The 23,262-nt window shown below is 44.1% G+C and overlaps 1 protein-coding gene across 2 annotated transcripts in view; it reads right to left on the bottom strand.

Moving 5' to 3' along the window:
• The window catches only part of SNTG1 (syntrophin gamma 1), a 464,795-nt gene that overhangs the window by 378,028 nt on the left and 63,505 nt on the right, over positions 1-23,262 (bottom strand). For both annotated transcript variants that reach the window (XM_019527106.1, XM_019527115.1), the window contains exon 3: positions 22,029-22,163. In XM_019527106.1, the coding sequence (XP_019382651.1) occupies positions 22,029-22,163 (135 nt within the window). The remainder of the gene's footprint in view (positions 1-22,028; positions 22,164-23,262) is intronic.

Genomic DNA, 23,262 nt, shown 5'->3' with positions numbered 1-23,262 from the left:
TGTGCATTAAAGAGGAAAAAATAGTTTTCTTTTGCCCAAATGGTAATGAATAAAAGTAGATCTTTCATACCTCAAGAGCTACCTTATCATCATAAGCTGGGGATTGCAAACATGCGACTCCAGATCACACTCACTGTGCATGTCTAAATGAGATGCTTTACTGAACAGTAGAGCAAATTATGGCACAGTAAGCATCCATATCTACACATACAGATGCTTACTGAACAGTAAATCACTCTATTTGTGAGAAAATTTGCTACCTGAAAATACAAGTAGCAAATTTACTTGTAATTACTTACTGAACAGTAATACAAATTTTCTCCTGGTCAGCCCCAACACTGGAGGCAGCCTCAGCTCAGCTTCAGAGCTAGGAGATTCTTGCCTGAAGCCACACACCACCTCCCATAGCCCCAGCTGGTCCCAGGAGGAGACTGCACACCTCATCGTGCTGTGGAGTGAGGCCAAGGTGCTCACCCAGTTTGTGAAGAGCAGGTGCTCCAATGCACATATCTATGAGGGGCTGTCGAGTCACATGTCAGAGCATAGGCACAACCAGTCAGTGCATCAATGCCACATAAAATGCAAGGCCTTGTGCACATAGTGGGTCATGGTCACTGACTACAACCAGTGGTTGAAGGCTACTTGCAAGTCTGTGCCCTTTATGCAGCAGCTGGATGACATCCTCATGCCCTGAGACCCTGGCCTGAGCCATGCTATGTACTCAAGCACAGGCAGCCTGCCCAAGCCTCCACTATGGCCTGGTACCCACAGAGACAAATAACCTGGGGGGCCCTCAGGCCTCCAGAAGCCCATAACACTGAGCTTCTAGCCTCTGGCCTCCTCCAGTAGCTCAGGGAGTCTAAGCCAGCACCTGCCCCAACAGCTCTGTGAGCTCAGTCCCGCCTACAAAGACAGGCTGGCCATTTCACCACCAGCCACCAGAATCTCCAGCTCCTCCCAAGAGGGGCCCCCTGCCAGGGCATCCAAATGCCATGCTGCTGCACCCCAGAACATTGTCAGGAGCCACAAGTCCTTGTCACCAGCTGGAACTGACTCAAATCACTGGGGATGCCTGCCATGGTCTCACAGTTGGGGGATGGCCCTCCCAGTCCATGCCCCAGCCCCAGTCCTGGCCCCTGCCCCACATTTCTGTCTGGCCCATGAGCTCCCCTGGGGTATGAGCAGTGACAGAAGGCTTGTCCAGTGGCTGCCTGAGCTAGGGCCTGCCCAGCTGACTTACCATGGTCTGTGTACTGCGCAGCCTCCTGGTACAGAGCATCTTATTTCAGAAATGATGCAACCTGTCACAAACAACCTCTTTCTCCTGGCTCTGTAGGCCCTGCAGCTGCACACAGGGGAGAGGTACCAGGTGACAACTTGGATGTTCCATCAGGATCATTGGCAGCCTCAGCTGGTGCCCTGTGGATGCACCAGCTCCAGCAGTGCAGGACCAAGGACCAGACCCAGCTGCTGAACCAGCTGGTCACAGTGACTGAGGAGTACCTGGCAGGCTTGAAGACTTGGCAGGTGAAAAACACTGCCTGCAAGGACATCAGGGACTGACACAAGCAAGCCAGGGACAGGCAGTGGGACCAGGCAGACCAGGAGTTCTGGAAGAGGCTCCTGGCCCCAGAGGAGTGGTATATGGAGGCTGATGCCTGTCCTGGTGACCAGGGAAGTGGGGGCAATGGAGAAGGACCATTGGGTGCTGGACACTGTCCTTCATGCTGATCTCTGCCCTGCCCCTGGCCCTAGCCCTTCCTTCCCCCTGGAAGCTCAACACTACCCAGAAGTAGTCCCCATCCTCCAGTGGGCCTGGGCTGAGGTGCAGCAGTACCTCCACTGGCCAGGGACTCCTGTCCTGGACCCCACCCTGGGTCCCCTGACACCCAAACTTTCCCCCTGCTCACCCCAGCTCCACACAGCTGTGGAGCAGAAGTTGCCTGCAGTGGGGTCAGGACCATGCACAGGATATGCTGTCCCAGCCCTCCAGATGCAGGAGAGGAAGATAGGCACACCAGATGAGCAGTACCCGCCATCACCACAGGTGAGTTCCCCACCTGTTGGCCTTGCCTCAGCATTCTGTGGGGAAGCAGCCAGGGCTCGGGTGCTGGCTGCATACCCTCAGTCTCTGCTTCCAGGTTCCCCTAGCCCATGGCCCCCAACCCCAGGAAGGCTCACATACTCACACTGCAAATAGTCTGCACAGGGAAGAAGATATATTATTGGTGGTGGGTGGGGTGGGTGGTGGAAGGAATCTGTGTGGAGAGGGGGAGGGAGAGAGGTTCTTTGGAGAGGGGGAATGAGGTCTGATGTGGGGAAGAAGGGGGAGGTCTGTTACTGTGGAGGGGACTAAACTGCTTTTCTGTAGTGACTGTGGTGAGGGTGGGCAGTGGGGCAGGGCTCCATGGGCAGCAGTACAGGTGGGCTATACTGACTGAACAGTGCAGGAGGAGGTAGCTAGCCAATGCCTCACACCCAGTATCCTAACCCCCAGTGGCAGGTGTGCAGCTCACTTGGGGCCTCAGTGGAAGGAGCCCATCACTGTCACTGCCACCAATGCTAGTGCTCCCGGTACCAGGCATCTTCCTCCGGCTGTGCCTTCTCCACCCAGGGCTTATGGAAGAGCTCCCCCTGGGCCTCACAGATGCTATGTAGCACACATGCTGTGGCAATGACCTGCGGGATGTTGGCCTTATCAACCGCAAGGCAGGTGGTGATCCACCTAATCCACCAAGGTGTGCTCCAGTTTGAGGCCCAGTGAGTTGATACTGAGACAGAACAGCGGTGGAGGAATGAGAAGGAGACCAACCCAGAGCTGTGAATCCCACTCCCCTGCAAAACAACATGCTCCCATTGCCTACATATGTGTGCTTCCAGAATCAGGCTCCTCAGTCACCTGAGAACACATCAAGCTTGACTGACTTCATCCTTGATTTTGAGGGACTGCCAATGATGCCTCAGCACATCCCGGAGGGTGGCACACTCCTCCAGGGCAGCTTCCTTGGCAGTCACCTTGCTCATGCTGAATAGGTAGCTGATCTAGTGGAGACTGGTGGGTGTGACCAACTTGAGCAGGGTGATGGCCAGCTGGGTCTCTGTGGGGAGGGACTGTCACTTGGTGGTGTCCTGCTGCTCCAGGTGAGGATGGAGATGCTCTGGAAAGTCCTGGAAGGTGGCACAGATCATGTAAAAGGACTCAAACCAATGCTCATCATTCCAGATGGACTAGACAACATCCAGCCACCAGTACTTGCTGGCTGGCCAGGCCCAAAGGCAGTGGGGCTGAAGCCAGGCAGGACATGGACAACCCCAGTGGTGGCATTCATGAGTGCATTGGTGTCATCCCTGCCAGGGTCCAGGTTGCAGCAGCATGGTAGTAGGGGGCATAGGATTCCATGGGGAGCTAGGCCTGGTGTCTGCGTGGCACTACAGGGCGACCAGGGCCAAGTGCCATGAGACAGGTGGTCATCCTCATGGTGGGAGAGCAGGGCCAGCATGATGGTCAGCAGGAGCCTGGTCTCATGGACATCACTGCCATGGCTTAGGGTTGGAACAGCCCTGAAGTAGCAAGTCAAGGCTGCGGCGACAGTGCTGCTGCATGCTGCCGCTACACTCTGCATGCTGCTCCAGGATAGGGAAGCAGGTGGCTCAGGTGCAGTGTGCAGGACTGTCTTTTAAAGATGACTGCTGGCCACAGGTCTCCAGCTCCCCCTGCAGGAAGCATGAGGTGGGGCAAGGCCCCAGGGAGCAGGAGCAAATCCATGAGGAAGAGATTGTTTCCTTTCTATAGTACCTGGTTTTAAATTAATATAGTGGATATTTAATATAATAAATGTAGTACCATTGATTTTCAATAAACAGTGCCATAATGTTTGAGACCTAACTATTCAGTCACATTTATACCATGCTCATTTATATTATTCTGTATTTTCCATTGTCAGTATAGAGCCCTATGTATGCATATCCACCATCAAACATGCCAACTGAGTGCCATTTTTCTTCCCAACTACCATGCCCTCCTGTTACAGACATCATCATCCTAGCACACACATTTTTTATTTAGAGTTGTTACACCATTTTTGCACTTATATTAATTTACATCCCAAGCATGCATACATGCTCAACTTAATGGTACAATAACTGATTTTAATAGGATATCAATGGAACTACTTCTATGCCCAAAGCTAAACACATGTATTAGTGTCTTCATCATGGGGACCTCAGGGCCTTAGCCCAAGTTACCTTAAAATGGCATAAAGGCATTTAAAACAAGAACAGCCGTTAGTTAAGGAGTGTTAAAGCACCATAAGTATCCTCTAAATGTTTCAAAATCTCCATCTATACATTACACTTAAGAGATTATTAACTAGTTGATTACATCTTAGGTTGTCACTCAGCTACACATTCAATCAATTAATGGCATAAGGGGAGAAATTAGCCACAAAATTATTCCACTATATATATATGTGTCATAATTTTGTGGCTCCTTACTGTCATGCCAGTAATTGAACATGTGGCCAGGGTCAAAGATATGCCACTTCAGATGAGGTTTATTTTTTATTTGTTTTGCCCAGGTCATTCCAGGGTATTGTCTGGATGTTCTGGGGAAATACAATGCCTAACTTTGATTCTTCTAGTATCCTAGGATGCATAGCTCCCAGCCTTTCTGCCCCTTCCCACCCTCCAAATCTTTAGTGCTCTTCATGCACCCACCCTTTTTTATATACTGAGCCTTCTTAGTGCTTAATGGCAGAGAGTTGCATGATCTCACTTCATGGGGGTTCTGGGCTCAGCTTGGAGCCACTGGGGCCTCTATTAAAGGGAGATGGTGCAGCATGGGAAACCTTGCTTCTCCTGGCCTCATGGTATCCCTACCTGGGGGATCCATGATAAGCATGGAGCCCCCAGGGCTCAATTAACCTGAGATCATGTAGCTGATCATGTGCATGCTAAGATCTGTACCTGTTAAGCCCTGTGGGGATCTGGCAGGTGGAAAGACCCTGGGGTTAGGGGAAGCATGGTTTTCCTGGCTCCAGGGTCTCACCTTCTTGGGGCTTCACACTAAGAAGGGGGCTATCAGGCTTAAATGCATCAAGACACTAAAGCTGGAGAAAGCATACTTCCCCTGGCTCCAAGATCTTGCCTTATGGCCCCTGACATGGCCACCCTGTAGCTCCACTCCCAGGTGCCATGGGTTATCCTATCCAAGGATATGGGGAAGCAGGCCTCCTGTGCCTACACCCCTCGGCCTTCCATAGCTCCCCTCCATCCAGGACTGGACCTGAGGGTGCTCAAGGGAAAGCCCTACTCTACCGACCTGGGCAGGAGAGAACATGGGAAAAGGGCCATGTTCTTGTGTGAAATGTTCTATTTCAGGTAAAGTGAGCTTAACTGAAGTTCTCCCACACCTTGCACTGGTATTAAAGGCATGGGCAGCCCCAAGAATGGCTTGAGGGGGCTGAGATGGAGTGGGAAGCCTGAGGTCCTGTTTGGCAGGGCTGTTTGCAGGCAGCTAGTGTGGAGCCAGTCACCTGAGTGCTGCTCACCAGTGCACTCCATCCTATGATGTGTGGAACCATGGAGGACTCATGGGAAGAAAACTGGGGTCCCCCTAAACTCACCCACTGTGGATGGGACCACTGGAAACTCAGAAGGGTTTGTTACAGGTAGCTGGTTCTTGCCAGCCCATTTCCCCTTTCCTGGTCAGGATGGGAACGTACAGCGCCCCCCACACTTCAGCAGTTCCACTCCAGCCTACATGACCCAGCTACTCCTGACCCAATCCTAGCTTCCCCACAGCCTTCCCATGAAAGAGCAGTGCCACTGGAACAGGTTGGTATGGGGTCAACCAGCTGGGCTCAGCTAGGGGGCTCATCAGGGCCCAGACCTCTACCACCACCCACAATTTATTTATTTGTTAATTTATTAACAAATGATGTGAGAAAGTCTATTTTTTTCATAGATTCATAGGTGCTAGGGTTGGAAGAGACCTCAACAGATCATTGAGTCTGACCCCCTACCAAGGCAGGAAAGAGGGCTGGGGTCAGATGACCCCAGCCAGGTGCCTATCCAGCCTTCTCTTAAAAACCCGCAAGGTAGGGGAAAGTACCACCTGCCTTGGAAGCCCATTCCAAATTTTGGTCCTCTTACCATGAAGAAATTATTCCTGATATCTAGCCTAAATATGCTCTCTGTCATTTTATAATTGTTGTTCCTTGTTACTGCAGGAAGCACCCTGGGGAACAGAGCATCTCCAATCCCTTGTTGTGTCTCCCTGTTTCCAGTTCTTTTATTTAATTTCAGACCAAAATGATTTAAATAATTATATAAAAAACACTTTACATAACTTTAAATGCAGACCAAGGTGAGCTGATGCTAATGGGTCTCCCTCCATAGGTGTTCCTCCCCTCCCTCACACCAGCCAAATGCCCCACCACTGTCAGGTGGCCACTTCATTGTTCCTCAGTTCTCCTGACCCCACAAACCCCCTGTTTTTCAACTCTGCCTTGGTATGTGCTCTATGCCATGCAACCACCATGATAGTTCTCCATTCTGCCCTGACATGTATTCTGTGCCATGCAGTGAGCATGTTGCTTTCAGAAGAAAATGTTTCAAAATAGAGTGTCTTCTGTAACTTCTATCTATGCTGCCTCCCATCCTTGAGCTGTTTTCAGAAGGGAAGGGGGTTAGAGAGCAGAGGAAGTTCACTCTGGGGAGGGTTTCAGGTCCCACTGGGAGGTGGAGAGGGCATATTGGAGCCACAATGAAGTGGAGGAGCTCCAATTCACCTACTCTATCCTCCAGAGCTGGCTAAAGGATGGCTAGAACAAGCTCCCACTCCTCCCTTTCCCCCCTCCCATTCTGGAACAGGGACAGGCTGAGTTGGGCCATTATTAGGAGAAACTAGCTGCAGACTGGAAGCCAGCAGCTAAATTTCCCTCCCCCCTCAAAGCAACAGTGAACTTCTGTTTGGTTTGGGGGATCAAAGCATTCTGAGTTACAGAGATAAGCTTCACTTCTGTCTACATTGTATATGGAAGGGTGAAGGGGACAGGTGTTTAGGTGGTGTTCTCCTCAATCTTTCTTGTCAAGAAGAAGGGCCTGTGCAAGAGTGGACACATCCTGCAAATCAATGCATGGCTGTGCAGATGGTATCACCAGTAAGCTTTGGCATCTTTGACCCTGGGACATTGTTCAAAGCACAAGGATTACTAGGAAGAGACAGATCCACCTAACAAAGAGAGGGAAGAGAATCTTTGCAGACAGACTTGATAACTTAGCGAGGAGGGCTTTAAACTAGGTTCACTAGGGATGGAGACCAAAGCCCTGAGGTAAGTGATCTGGAGGAAGCACAAGCAGGAGGGGGGAAAAGAGGAGAACTTGTCTTTCTTCCTGAGAAAGTAGGGTGATGGCTAGTTACCTCAGGTGTCTACATATATGCACAGAACCTAGGAAATAGACCACCAGACCACGAGGATAAGGTGTATGAGGATTTCTTCAAACAGCTATCAGAAGTTTCCCAATCACAGGCCCTGGTTGTCATGAGGACTTCAATCATCCTGACATCTGCTGGAAGATACAGCAGTGTTCACGCAAACTAGGAAGTTTTTGGAGAGGGTTGGGTAAAATTTCCTGGTGCAAGTATTGGTCAGATAAGGGCTATGCTCTTCTTGACCTTCTGCTCACAAGCAGGGAAGAATTGGTGGGGAAAGTACAAGTGGATGGCCATCTGGGCAGCAGTGACCACAAGATGATTGAGTTCAGGATCCTGATGAAAGAAAGAAATGATAGCAGCAGAGTAAGGACCCTGGACTTCAGAAAAGCAGACTTCAACTCACTCAGGGAACTGATGGGCAGCACCCCTGGGAAGCCAGTCTGAGGGGAAAGGGAGTCCAGGAGACCAGCATGTTTTTTAAAGAAACCTTACTGAGGGTACAGGAATGGACTATCCTGATGTACAGGAAGACCAGCAGAAGGTATGGCAGAAGACTAGCTTGGCTTATCAGGGAATTACTTCAGTAAACTAAATCACAAAAAGGGAAACTTGCAAGAAGTGGAAGCTTAGACCAACAACTAGAGAGGAATATAAGAATATTGCTTGGGCATGCAGTAATAAAATCAGGAAGGCCAAAGTGCAGTTGGAGTCTGCAGCTAGCAAGGGATGTGAAGGGTAACAAGAAGTGTTTCTACAAGTATATCAACAAGAAGAGAAAGACCAGGGACAGTGTGGCCTCCTTACGGAATGGGGGAGGCAAGGTAGTGACAGATGATGTGCAAAAGGCTGAAATACTCAATGCCTCTTTTACCTCAGTCTTCACAGGCAACCTCAGCTTCCAGACTACAGCACCTGGGAACACAATTTGGGGAGGAGGTAAGAAAGCCACAGTGGCAAAAAAGAGGTTAGGGACTGTGGCGGGCCAGTAGGGGGTGCTCCTGTGCTGAGCCACCCACCTCACTGTGCCTGACCACTTTCCAGGGTCTAAGTGCCTCCCTGGGGGTACCTCATGTCTGGCCAACCCTCCTTCCTGAAGCACACCTGCTAGCCTGGGGGTATTGCTGCCACCAACCAGGGACGGGCTTGATCCTGGCCTGATGTTCCCTGGAAAACACTGGCCTAGTAGCCCTCAAGGGTACTTGACTCATTTCAAGAACTTGGGATGCTTCCCTCAGTCAGAAGCACAAGTAGTGGTCTCCCTTAGCCAAACCAAGGGGACCCCAAGACATAATCACTCCCAATAAGTCTCTCATGCTAGGTACAAAAGAACTTTATTGGTTACAAGGAGTAGGGTTGGAATAGGGTACAGAGTTGAGTAGTATCAGAGAAATCCCATGGAGCAAACAGGGTGGCTAGAGTAGCCTTTGATCACTCCTCTGAGTTACTGCAAGCTATATATCTAGTTAGAACTCAGGTAGCTTACTCACAAGTATCATCCACAGGCAGGTGTAGATTCCCTCTGGAGGCAGGCAGTTCACTGATCATGAGTTTTGAGAGAGAGAGAGAAAGTTTCAGATGGGCCAGCTCTTCTCTCTCTCTGAGTTTTTATCATGGCTACTGCCCCACCTCCTGGGCAGTCCTTAACTTATACAGCCCTTATGACCTCATTTACCTGGTCCAATGAAGGCCAGCACCAGTCAGCCTCACCTCAGTCCCTGGAAAAATCATGGAGCATATCCTCAAGGAATTAATTTATAAGCATTTGGAGGAAAAGGTGATTAGGAGCAGTCCACATGGATTCACCAAGGGCAAGTCATGCCTGCCCAATCTTATTTCCTTCTATGATGAAATGACTGGCTCTGTGGAATAAGGGAGAGCAGTGGACATGGTATACCTTGACTTTACCAAGATTTTTGATATAGCCTCCCATACCAATCTTGCAAGCAAGCTAATGAAGCATGTGTTGGATGAATGTACATTAAGGTAGACAGAAAACTGACCAATTGTCCATCTCAAAGAGCAGCAATGAATGGGTTGATGTCTAGTTGGCAGCCAGTATCAAAGTGAAGTGTCTCATGGGTCAGTCCTAAAGCTGGTTTTGTTCGTATCTTCATCAATAACCTGGAAGATGGGATGAAGTATGCCCTCAGCAAGTTTGCGGATGATACCAAGCTGGGAGGTAGTGGGAATATAAACTGAGTATGAGCCAAGAGTGTGCCCTAGTTGCAAAGAAGGCAACTGGTATACATGACTGCCTTAGTAGGATCACTGCCAGCAGATCGAAGGAAGTGATTATTCACCTCTATTTGGCATTTGTAATACTTCATCCAGTTTTGGGGGCCCCACTACAGAAAGGATATAGCCAACTTGAAGAGAGTCCAGTGGAAGGCAATGAAAGTGATTAGGGAGCTGGGGCACATGACTTATGAAGAGAAGCTGAGGGAACCGGGCTCACTTAGTATGGAGATGAGAGACTGAGCGTGGATTTAAATCATAGCCTTCAGCTACCTGAAGGGTGGTTCCAAAGAAGCTAAACTATGCTCAGTGTTGGCAGGCAACAGAACAAGGAGCCATGGACTTAAGTTTCAGCAAGGGAAATTTAGGTTAGGCATTAGGAAATCTCTCTCACTACAAGATTAGCAAAGCACTGGAACAGGTTACTTAGAGAGGTTGTTGAAGTTTTTAAGAGCTGACAAGACAAAGTCTTGTCTGAGATGATCTAGTTGGGGATGGCCCTGCTTTAAGCAAGGGGTTGGACTAGATGATTTCCTGGGTTACCCTCCAACCCTAAGCATGATTTCTATGCATTTTTACATAGTTTTACAGATTTTCCAAATCTATTTCATTCTTTATGTTAAACCACATAGATGATATTTTCAATTTGAAACACCTATGATTAGGGTAGAATTCTGCTCTATAAATTCTCAGTCTGATAGGAACAATAAGAGTACATAAGGAATACAAAAAAAGTTATCAAAGTTAAAGAAAGAATACATAAAAAAAAAAGCTGGTAAATATGAAACTGCACCTAGAGAAGTGAGCTACTATGGGGAAGATGGGGGTGAGGAGAGAATGACCAGTATGTGGGAAAAGACGAATAGACTAGAAGAATGCTATAAACTGATAGACAAATGTATTGGCTATGTTGACAAGCATGTCAAAGCTTTAGCTTCACTGACATTTGAAGTTAAAATACTTCTGTGTTTACAATTTAAAGTAATTTAGCACCTACCAATGCACTACCACTCCACCCAAGACAACTGCATTTTCCATTTTTCAAAGGGAAGTTGCTTTAGGCCTCTGCTACACATTACATAGATGATGAAATTAACTGGTTAATGCCTCACTAATTTTAGACTAGCCACACATGCAAAGTTAGACTTGCCACAAGTTCAAAGTGATTATCACACAATTAACTGGTTACTTGCACAATACATTTAGATCAGCCACATGTGCAATGCAATTATCACATAATGATGACTACCCAGCTACAGAAAGAGCCCCCAGCTATAAAGTTACGGCTTGAAAATGTGTAATAACTTTATAGTTGGTTTCTATTTAATTTTAATTTGAATGTTTAGCAGATCCCTTGGGGTTTTTTTCTGGGTTTTCCTTTAATTTCTTTGAATTCTTTTAAAAGAATATAACAGTTGCCACAAATGCCAGACTTGATATATAGTGAGAAAATGTTAGTCCTAGATTACTTATGACGTGAAAACTAATTACATAAAGGAAACAATTTTTTTTTTTATAACTTCTGCAAATTCATGCAATGGTTACTGCAATTTTGGAATGATGCCTTCCTTTCTCATTAGCTCTGTTCAGTTTACAAGTTATGGAGGCAGCTTGGGCAACCAGGGATTGCATATGGGAAAAGATCAAGTTCCTGGAACAGTAGAAACCACAGCCCCATTACACTTTGACTGGGTATAGAGGTTGACTGGCATAGGCCAACAGGTTAGCTGGCTAAAAAACAGGTTAGCTGGCTAAAAATGTGGTATCAGTAGTTCATATTGGCTTTATTGGAGCAGTGAGTGCATTTGGGTCTCTGCTGGTTTTCACTCTGGAAAAGTTAACATTTCTATGTCTGACCATTACTACAATCACTCATTCTAATTACTGAGTTGCATACAAAGGCAAGCAGCAAGTTCAAGACTGCCAATTCAAGTATTTCACATGTACTAACTTTGCTTCATATATAAATTGAAAGACAACAAGGTCACCATCCCCCTGAATTCCTGGAAAGCCTTATTATATGCAATTTTAGCTTGCTGCTAAGTGAGAAAACTCTTAATATATATACAATAATGACTGATGTTTTGTCTTTTCTAGATATTGTGTGTTTGACATTTGACTTTTTGATAAAAGAAAAGATTCTATTCCTGTGAGAACATGCAGGCCATTTTAATCTTTCAAAATTGACCTAGAAAATGGCAGATATCTTTTTAAATGTCAATAGATTGTTATACTGAAGTTTTTCAATATCTTTAGAAAAATAAGGGCAGATTGAATTATCTTTTTGTAATGGTATTTAGACTTGTCAGCTCTATGTTGTCACTTAAAGCTATTCAGGTTGGCAAAGAACTCAAGTTATCATATCTGATGGCTTTGATGGCCTTTACAAAAAGTTGGCAGTCTTGGTCCACTTCCTAGTCAGCAAACACCTACCACACAGAAAACATTATTACAAATGCTTTACTTTGCTTCCCGTGTCAGTAGAAACACACAAAATAAAAATGCTTGATGGATGAATTTAGGTTTTCATCAAGTTATAGACCAGGTACAGGGGTATAGGTTATAGCCGTGTTGGTCTATGGTCATAGGAAGAGCACAGACCAACCCTCTACCCGACAAAGGGTATTTATGCCTGAAAGCTTGCAAGGAAGGTTTTTTCCAACTATTTGAGTTGGTTTAATAAAATATATCAGATTTATCCAAAGAACCTTGTAAACCAGGTACAGCTACTCAAAAAGCCTGAGATGGAAGTGATCTAAATTACATGCTTTACTCTAAGTGTCTTAGGTTAGATCATAGATTCATAGATTCTAGAGAACAGGTCAACAGATCAGTAGAGAACAGAGTATATGTTTGCCCCTTAGAGGACAGGGGGGAGGGCACAGAAGCTGCCTGTACTGGGTGAGGGCCAGAAGGTTGGGGATGCTCCCGCATGAATCCCAGTGGTCTTTTCAGACTGGGCCACCTGTGATTGGCTGCTAGAGCAGCCCTCCCCCTGACATCATCAGACACAGACATGACAGCTGCTGGCATACAATGGAGGTAACCTTGCTCAGCAATGCCTGGGAGCTTAGTCCAGCTCCCTGGAGCTGTGCCAGCTTGCAGAGGTATGGGTGTCCTTGGTGTGCGGGAGCTAAGGAACCCAGAGACCCCAGGGAAAGTCGCGGCAGAATAGCCACTGCGTCGGGCCCGCCTCTGCCCGGCGAGACGGGACACTCACTAAGCGATTGCAGGTGGGGTCAGAGAGAGGCTGGGTTAAAAGGGCCGGAGGCCCACGAGACGGCGGCGGAACCGGAAGTGCCCAGACAAGCGGCGGACACTGGTAAGACGGGAAGCAGGCGGAGGTGATCCACCCAGCACTGAACCCACACGTTCTGGGGAGCGGGTAAGACCCCAGCAGGGGACCGGGCTGGAGCATCGGGCAGCTGGAAACCCAGCCCAAGAGAGGCCCTCAGGAGCCAGGAGAAGCAGTGGGGGCAGTGCGGCTGGCGTGAGGAGGGAGCGGCTCACCCGTCCGGTGAGCAAGAGACAACCCTACAAGGGTGAGGATTCCTCCCTTCTCCCACATCCCCAGTGGGAAGAGGGGAACTCCGTGGGAGAACAGGGGTCGTAGGGACCCAGCGGACGGAACTCCCGGCCGCAGGAAGGGCAGCTCAGACCAGTGCGGAAAACTGGGGTGAGCTAAAACCCCGCGGGAAGAGGGGCATTGATCTGAGGACTATTCAGGCCAGTGGGGACCCTAAAACCAGAGGCCAGGGCGAGGGTGTAGGAGCCCTCTGCATCCCCAGGGACCGACAGACACAAGGTGCCACTTTCGGAAGTTTACGTGCCAGATGAACAAAACTGAACAACATCAAAGACGTGGCAGGCGAGTTCGGTGGGTGCACCGCGGGAAGTGAGCACGCGCTCTACCGGAAGGGGTCCTTTCGGACCAGACCAACCTGAAGAACGAAGGGTCTACTTTTCACACTTGGGTGCATGTGCGGGAGCCCACCCAGGGAACCTCATGCCTTCACAAGCTGGCACAACCACACAGAGAAGGACTGGAGCCAGGCAGCCTTCTCCCCCAGCCTCAGCATCAGCCACTGTGGTTTCTCAGTTCTGTAACAGCCCAAGCGCAGAGCCAGGTAAGTGCTCAGCTGGAGAAGCTGAGTTCAAGCCAAGTACTAGTGCACTTTCCTGCAAGGGGAGGGTCAGCAGGAGGCTGCAAAGGCACTTAGTATGCTGTAGAACAACAAGCTAACTTGAGTCAGGAGGGGATCTGGTCCAGAAGTTTGATAGAACAGTCCAACCTAAATCACTTAAGTCTACCACCACATTGATCCAAGTCTATCTTAGACTGGGTTCTACTATTTTTAAATCAGTCCCTGCGTGCTGAAGTTCTGTCTGGTTATGGGTGTAGACTGGTTTCTGATCACATATACTGGTATAAGTATAAGGTCTGTACCCAGCAATAATCCCTGCCAGGATTAGGAAATCCAGACTGTATTTCTGTATTGTACCATTCTACAGTTTGAGACAATATTAAGGAAAAATATACCATAATAATTTGTTCAAATAATTTGCTGTGCCTTTTATCTGCCTCTCCTGTCTTCACTTTTTGTAAATGTTCAAATAACTGCATTTTATTGACACCAATGCATCCGAAAAGTAAAGATTAAAATTCAACACTTGAACATTAATGGAAAGAAAATCCAAACTGTAAAAAACAGAAGGAAACAAACAAAATAGTATATGACCAACTGATCAGTTAAAGCCAAGTAATATATTCTTCATTTCTGCTGTAAATAGAAAAAAAGCATAATTTTAAAACATTAATAATTTGAACAAAATTGTGTTGTTTACCCAGAAACAGAAAACAGAAAAGGTTAAAACTTATCAAATTATTTATTTATAACAATTTGCTCATTTCTATTCTATCATCATCTGTCTCTTATCTATGATTATGGTTATTTCACTTACATTTATAATTAGAAAACTGCAACTCAGAAAACAACATTTATACTTAACGTTATATTTTTCATCCTTAAATTGGTGGTATTGTGGTTAATTCTGCTGACTGGAAGACAGGAGACCTGATTTCTAAAACAATGCTGTCACAGATATTTTTTTCCCCAACAAAATGAAAAATTACTCTTCATGGACTATTTCCTCATATATAAAATAGGGAAAAATAATTCTTCCCAGCTCACATTTAATTATGTGTAAAATCAAACTCAATTAATTTTTTAGAGGGAAGGTACTATCATATTCCAAGTATTGCTATTCTGAAAATGTCCAAGACTGTAGTTAATTAGTTATTGAAGTCACGAATCCCTTATGAATCTATCCAAAAAATCCTTTATCACTGAATGAAAAAATATAGATATTTAATTATGGAATACTTCATTCCACAGCAACACATAAGTAGCTTATTCAAAGAGAAAGAGAAGCAACTTTCCCGTTTCAGTCTAGAAAGGTTTTATCCCTGGCTCAGCCTGAACAATGCTGTTTGGATTCTGGAGGAGAAGCTCTTACTGCTAAATCTATAAGCAAATCTCTAACAGGAACCAGTATCACCTGCTGTGAATCTTTCTACCAGGACTTTGTCAAGGTTGAGTCCAAGCAGCACCATTACAGAAATAACTACAATGGACTGTACTTATTTACAACTACATAAGAACAATTACATTAGAACTCATCACTTTATCTAGGTGAATTAGCATTTTTATTTGAATGTGTTTTACTGAGGAGCTAGACATTATGAACATTGTTCTTGGAAATTTAGAATTCATAAAAACTAAATTGCACTTCTATGAATGGATCTAGCTCAAAGCTGTATGTGAGGACATGCACCTACCAATTCAAAGAGATTCTCCCTCCTGTTTATTGTCCCCTGTGATCTTAACACATCTCATCTCTAGCCAGCTATTTTAGAGCAAAACTATTTATCCACATGCCTGACTTAGCTGGACCTGTGGATTTAATGAAGGCAAAAACTTAGGCTTTTGTTACCCACTACTATCACCTGTTATATTTTGCTTCTATTTTGAACAGCAAGTAAATAAGTCTTTTGCAAGTATAATTTCAGAGTAATTTTAGGAATCTGCTATAAAAAAACCCTTCTTTATTTTTCTGCAATTCACTCTCCTTGCTTAGACAAACTATATCTGTTACAATGGAGCTGTTTTGCTTTTATACCAAATGGAAGGAAAATCCTGACTGTACCACTGAGGGCCTTCAGCAAACAGAGGTTTTTCTGCCAACTGCCAATACTCCAAAAAAGAGTATTGCTCCATGAGTTTGCAGTAATATTCTACTCAAAATAGATAGACATTCTGTGATAATCCACTACATTGCAATAATTTTCCCACAGATCAGTCTTTCTTTCATAATTACCAATCTCAGTTTCCTGTTTTGCTCATTATAGATAATCATGGACATACCTGGTGTCCTCTGCCAACCCTCATGAAAAAAAGAAAAGGACAAAGAGAATAATTTGAGCTATTAGGCTAAGGAAACCATGACCTTCTGGCCAGTATATTCCACAACAGTTTTTTATCTTGCTATTAGGCAGTATCAGGCCTTTGCACTGGAGCTCAGATCTATATCAGAGGGCTACCAGCAGCACAGTGCAGATGATACTACGTCTAGAAAATATTATTATATGTAGAGCTGTATAAAGCTGCTGTGAAATTTGGGCTTATTCATGAGAGCTTGGGCAAGAGATTTTTTACAAGATTGCTGTATATGGATAGAGCTGTCATAGAAATAATCTTGGGTAATTATTTCTAATATGTTGAAAGATGCTTAAAGAGATACCTTTCTTGAAACGTTAGTACCATCTCTGTAATTTTATATTCTTTTAATGATTTTATTTTCCTACTCACATATTCAAAGTCTTATACAACAAAAGGAAAACTGTCCTTCAGATCTCCTTAGTACTTGGAATTAAACCACTTTTGCAATACATAGTAAGTAAATCAAATTAAGGGCTAGAGTCGAATAACTGGTTCATGTGAAGTAGCACTTCATTATGATTTCAGTAACAGTATACCTGAAGCACCTACATCAAGAATTCACTTAAGTACATGCTGAAGTCAGATACTTTACAAAAGCATATAAATATATTCTGCACTTTAAAGTTAACAACACTTTTAAGTGTCCTTCCCTAAATAGACATGAATTGCTGAGCTGGAACCAAAGTAAAACATTATTCTGTATTTTTAAGGTTCAAAATGTGATCCAAAATATATTTTATTATTCATTTTAATTAATTATTAATAACAACTGAAAAAGAAGTACACACAGTAATCTGCATCTTTATCGGTATTCTTTTCAATTAAAAATATCTTTTTGCTGCACATTTTGCACATGATTCACTATTGGATATAGATAAAAATCACATCCTTTTATAGTAGGTATGTAATACAACAAGGGATGTGGGCTATTCATATTAAGTACAATTTCGCATGCATAAATATATACAAACAAACCAAAACAAGCAAGAAATCCCTACCCAACAATTCAAGACTTAAACAGTAAAGATGAAAATAGATGAGTCTTTTGAGACCCGTCTAATCAGCCTAGACAACTGGAGCACATGATTCAAGATGATTTAAATGGCCTGTGACAAAAGGATAGTTAACAGTCTGTGAAATGCCAATCATCCTTAGTTAGAATGAACCTATTGATTTAAGTCCTTGTGTTAATCCCAGAGGCAATAAGGGTAAAGGGCTTAAAACTCTCTCACCCAACAATGGCACTGCTGAGAGAAAAGAAAAATCCTCATTGCTACATTGATATAAATCAGTTAATGAGTTATGCATTTAATCTGCAAATAAAATTGGAGCAGGATAATCAATGAAGCAAATCATTTGCTATCTTTTATAATAAAGTAAAATAAAGAGGGCAAAGCTTATAGGGGAAAGCCCTCAGGCTAAATGAAAAATATTAAATGTGCATGCCATGAAGTTATTTAAATACCATGTTCAGCATAAGCAACTGAAGTTGCAACACATTAATGAAAGTTATTTTTGAATGATAAAATCTTTTAATAAATAAAACCGGCCTGGTGGAGTGGCATTGCAGTAGTATGGTGCTATAGCGAGAACCAACAAGGCATGAGTTTTAACTCATGCTCTTTTGCCTGGATTAATGGAAGTTCAGCACATTGCTGAGAACAGTCATTAGAATGGAAGGAACAAACACAGCTTTTGTACAGTACTCTACAGCTGATAAATAATGAAAGGCAAACTCCATATACACTATACAAGCTCACTATTATAATATACAAACTCCAAAGACAATATACAAATCCACCCACATTGAAAGATCATTGAACAGACAAAACGTTAAGTCACAGTGGGTGCATCTACAATAAAGTATCACTGTTTGTACATACACCAGTATTAGGGAGCAGTAAACTAACTCTGCTATAAGATAGCACTGTCAGGGACTCCCATACTCCCATATCTGACCCTGTGGGTCAGGAGTGAGGACACTGGGGTGGGGGGCAGGCTGTGGGTTGAGAGTGAGGGTCAAGGGCAGGTGCAGGGCACTGGCATATCAGTGCTGCACATCCTGGTGAACGAAGGGTGTAAGGGTAGCTCTGTTTTTTCTATGACAAAAAAGCCAAAAATCAATGCCAAACTGTATAGATATTTAAAATTTATTGTATTATTATGATGGAGGCACTGGTAGCCTTCCAAATTGCTTTAAAATTGTAAATATATCAATAAAACATTGCCCAACTTATCTCTCTCTCTGTATGTTTAGTGGTATTTTGTTTTACTTGTCAAAGAACATGGATTTTGGGATATTTTAAAGAGAGACTTCCAGATTTTTTTTATCAGGGATTTTGCAGTTTTTAAATAGGCAACACCAGAATTCCTGCTAGTGAGACAAGACGGTTTCTCAAGGGAGTGATCCTTGGGGCACAAAAGGAAACTATTCTATTACACTGGAAAGGGGGCAAGGGGACTAAAAAGCCCCCTTGGTTGAACAGGGAACTCCAGAAAAGACTGAGGGCAAAGAAAGAGATCTATAGGCAGTGGATGTGGGGGGCAGCCACCAAGGAGGAATATACATCCCTGGCTCACTATTGCAGGGAATCAGTTAGGTAGGTCAAGGCAGGGCTGGAGCTTAGGCTGGCCACAATAATCAAGGACAATAAAAAAGTCCTTCTACAGATGCATACTGAGCAAAAGGGGGGCACAGAGTAACATAGGGCCCCTGCACGACAAATCAGGTCAGTTGGAGCTCTTCAGTGAGTTCTTTGCTTCAGTATTCCTAAGTACTGGCTAAGACAATTCCCTCAATTTGAACATGGATAGATGTCCAGGAGGCACTAGACCACCAATGGTTATTGCTGACTTAGTTGAGGAGCACTTGGAGGGGCTGGATGGGTACAAGTCAGCAGGCCCAGATGACCTCCATCCACGGGTGCTGAAGGAATTGGCCAGTGTCATAGCTGAGCCACTGGAATGGCTGTTTGAGCACTCATGGTGCTCCAGGAACGTCCCTGAGGACTGGAAAAGGGCCAACGTGGTGCCCATTTTTTAAGAAGGAGAGAAGGGATGAGCCAGGTAACTTGAGGTCAGTCAGTCTTACCTCTATGTACTATTACATAAGAGGGGTACATCAGGACTTGTTTACCAGAGGTCCCCAAGGGATAACAAAGTCTAATGGCTATAAACTCCAGGAAGGCAGATTTAAACTAGACATAGGAAAAAGGTTCGTCATGGTGTGTGTGTCCAGGGTCTAAAACAAACTCCCCCAAGAGGTGGTGCAAGCACCTACTCTAGACTCATTCAAAAAACATTTGGATGTATTTCTTGCTGGGGCCACTTGATCCCAGCTGACTTCCTGGCTATGTTGGTGGGGCTGGACTCGATGATCTCACGAGGTCCCTTGCAGCCCCAAATGTCTATAGCATCTATGAAACTATTAAATTTGCACCACTTCTGTTTGAGCTGCTGCAAGTGCACATGCCTACATGTGTGGATGCACCCCCTGTGACCCATGCCAGCCCAGGGCTGCTCTGTCCTGGCTTAAATTGCTGCTGTCCCAAGCACACATATAGATGCTGTGCCTGGGAGAATTGTACTGTGACTCAAAATGGCTCCGGAGTTAATTGTGTTGCATTAATTGCATGCGTAGATGTACCCAGTGTCAACAGAAATAACCATAATATTCACAGAAGGAGGACTTACAGCCTTTCAGAGATTTTTAAAAAGCCTATGTATCCACTTCCACTGAGATTTTCTTATGTAGGTTTGGCCTACATGTGCATGGCTTTGACTACTTCAGCTGGGGTTTTACTTCTCAGTGGCTAAATAGAGTATGGAAAATTGTTCACTTTGTGGGTACGGATTTCTGGAGGCCTCATCCAGGGAGTGTGGATGTTTGTTTCCCCAGGGACAAGAAGCAGTGGCACACCTTGGGTCACTGTTACTTTTCCACATGGAATGCCTGTGCCATACACGGCAGGTTACCCTGGGCGGAGTAGGGAAGGCTGGGGCCAGCACTGTGCTGACCCCAGCAGCCTTACCTGGGGTCCAGGGAGCCTCCTGGGGTTGCAGCAGTGGTGATCCTGCCACTTGGAGACTGGCTGGCAGCTCGAGCATGGCTCTGGCCGGCCAGGCTCCAGTTTTGGGTGGGCATGCTGCCCCTGCGTACACTGCTCACCTTTTTTTTCACGCAGGTTTTTTTGACCCTGGGATCTCCACCTGAATGTGTGGTATGTGGGATCACAGATGCACCGCATACTACATGCCTGTGCTTGTCTGGACATGGCCCTGAGTAGTTATTCTACTACTGGTGACATACTCTGAGTTGATTTTGGCTATGTATTCAGTATATTTTTACTACAATTATAGTTAGAGATACTATAAAATAGGGGCATGACAGAAGTATTATTAGATCTAGGAGCAATCCCAGATATGTTGCATAGTACATTACACTGTTGTCTCTCATAGCATGTAACATGAAGTACTCTGATAACCTCATTAGCTCAAAAGGAGTATAGGATTTTATAACAGTTTCCAGTAAATTATGAGCAAACAAGCACCCCCCTTGGATAATATACTATCTATAAAAATATAGAGAGATATTAAAAGTAAGTGGATTTCTATGGGTTTTTGAAACATCCTATGAAATTTTATTTAAAAGCAACAACAAAAAACCCAGAAAAAATGCAATCCTTGATATAGAAATATGCTGGGTAGTTTGCCTATATCAAAAGTATTTCTGTTCATGTCCATGTAATTCTATAGATCTTGAGAGTAATTTTTGATAAAATGCAATTAAACTATAGAACTACATTGTTTTTGTGCCTATTAAATTCAGCAGGAGTTTAAAGTAAGAGGTTGCTCTCTTCTATCACCTAAAACTCAGCAAAAACTATCAAAATGCCTTGAAAGTGCATCAGTCAATGGTTTCAATATTTGAACTCCAGTCAATCACTTCAGTAATACTAATGAATTTCTGGAATGTAGCTAAGAGGTAGTTCAATGTCAAGGCAATATATCAAGCAACCAATATCAGCTTAAAGGAACAGTTATATCAATAGACCATATTTACTTGAATATAAGATGACCCTGAATATACAAAACCCTTCCCCCCGTAATTAGATTCTATACATGGAAAATTTATAAATTTGTTATAACTTTCCAGATATGCAATTTAGTTATTGGATGTTTAGTCTTGAATTTTTCTCCTTCCCACTGCTACAGCAAGAAAAATAAATTTGGGAGTCAGGTAGCCCCCTTGCCCTCTGTCCCATCTAATGTCTTCCTCCTGCAGCTCCTTCCTCCCACCCCACCCATTACTATTAAACCCTGCTCTCCCTGAGCACATAGAAGTGTAAATGGCATATTTGAAAACACTGATTTTTAAATAAACATGCCTGTAGTAATCAATCTTGCCCAGAACTGATACATTTTACTGTTTGAAAAATTCCTGTATGTTTTAACACAGGTACTCCATAAACACACTTTTAAGCAGAACTGTTGCAACTATTTTATTTATATATATATATATATATATATAGAGAGAGAGAGAGAGAGAGAGAGAGAGAGAGAGAAGAGAGAGATAAAGGAGAGAGAGGGAGAGAGAGAGAAAGAGAGAGTACATACTATGGGATCAGAGGAGGGCCAAACCAAGACCAGTACTGTGAAGCATTAGCTCAATACAGATACCATATTCAAAATGTACTTAGATATATCTCCATTAAAGGGAATAGCAAGTGGAAGAAAAACACATATATAGTATACTTGCACATGTACACATACTCCTGCTCATGCCCCCACACACATATAACTTTCCCATGTTGTTAACATAATACACTTTAACAGAAGGAATAAAGACTACTTACACCAGAATAGAAAGGCTCACCAGACACACAGATCACATCCTGCTCCTGGATCATCAAAATATCTTTGGCTAAGTGCAGTCGCACTTTGAAAGGCTCCTGGTTACCATCCTGCAGCAAACAAATCCCTGTCTTTGTCTTCAAAGGAAGGAACAGAGAGAAAAGTTTGCTTAGTGTCTGTATTGTTTCCAGTGGCCATACTATGAAGCAAAATAATTGGTGTTTCTTAGGCATGGTGTTAATGCTGTGTTCACCATGAATATTTTCCCACTAGATATGACAAAATGTTTCCTGAGATTGCTGTACCTATTTGCTGTACTCAGAACAGAAGAGAACTGTGGCAAGCTTGTGATAATAGTTGATAAAGTTTGACATTTTTAAAACATTATTTATTAAGGAATCCAACCCATAAAATAACAGATTTAACACCCAAAGGCATATCCATTCCCCCAAAATATACAGAAAGACAGATATCAATCTTTATCAGAAGTGCTACCACAATCCATGCAATGCACAGAAGTCTTGTGTTCCTTTCCTCTTCTCCCAAGTTTTGGGACCTGATTCTACTTATAATGAATAATAAAATTCATTATTAGGTTCAGCTGGGAGTAGTAACAGGTTCTTGCGTTCTCTTCTGATGATTAGGTACTAATTCCTCATTTGAACATGAGAGGAATTACCATTTGCTCAAAGAGGTTATGGCAAGACTGAAGGAAGGTGAATGAGTTTAATACTGCCAAAATAATAAGAGAAAAACAAACTAAAAAAAGAATACTATATATAAGCCTGTGCTACACAGTCATGTACTTTACCAGGCTATAAGAAGAGCATATTACTCATGTCTTAACCTTACTTTTCAAATGAGGCATGCTAAATTAAGCACAGAAGAGAAAGAGATCAAAGAACCAAACCGCCTCTGGTAATTCACTTTATGCTATGACTTGTACAATTTACATTTAGAACTTTATAAAATATGTTAAAATAAATAGATCAACAGTTCTGTAGCCTTGCTCAATTTACAAGCAAAGAACAATGTAATTGTGGAGTTGCCTCTTATACAACTTTCATTTATACAGCATACACTGGAGGTCTGAGAAGTCAAGTGGATATGCGTGTGTGCACATATAGTACTTATTAATCTTTCTGTCAAGGTCTGTGCTGAAAATACACCATGTACACTGTAGAAATATTAAATTCTATAAGACTTCATGCAATGTCCAAAGCCAGAACCCAAGGT

The sequence above is a fragment of the Gavialis gangeticus genome, unplaced genomic scaffold (genome assembly GCF_001723915.1).
Source record: "Gavialis gangeticus isolate Ggan-Ray unplaced genomic scaffold, GavGan_comp1, whole genome shotgun sequence".
Classification (NCBI taxonomy): Eukaryota; Metazoa; Chordata; order Crocodylia; family Gavialidae; genus Gavialis; species Gavialis gangeticus.
This window is presented reverse-complemented; position numbering and strand designations above follow the sequence as displayed.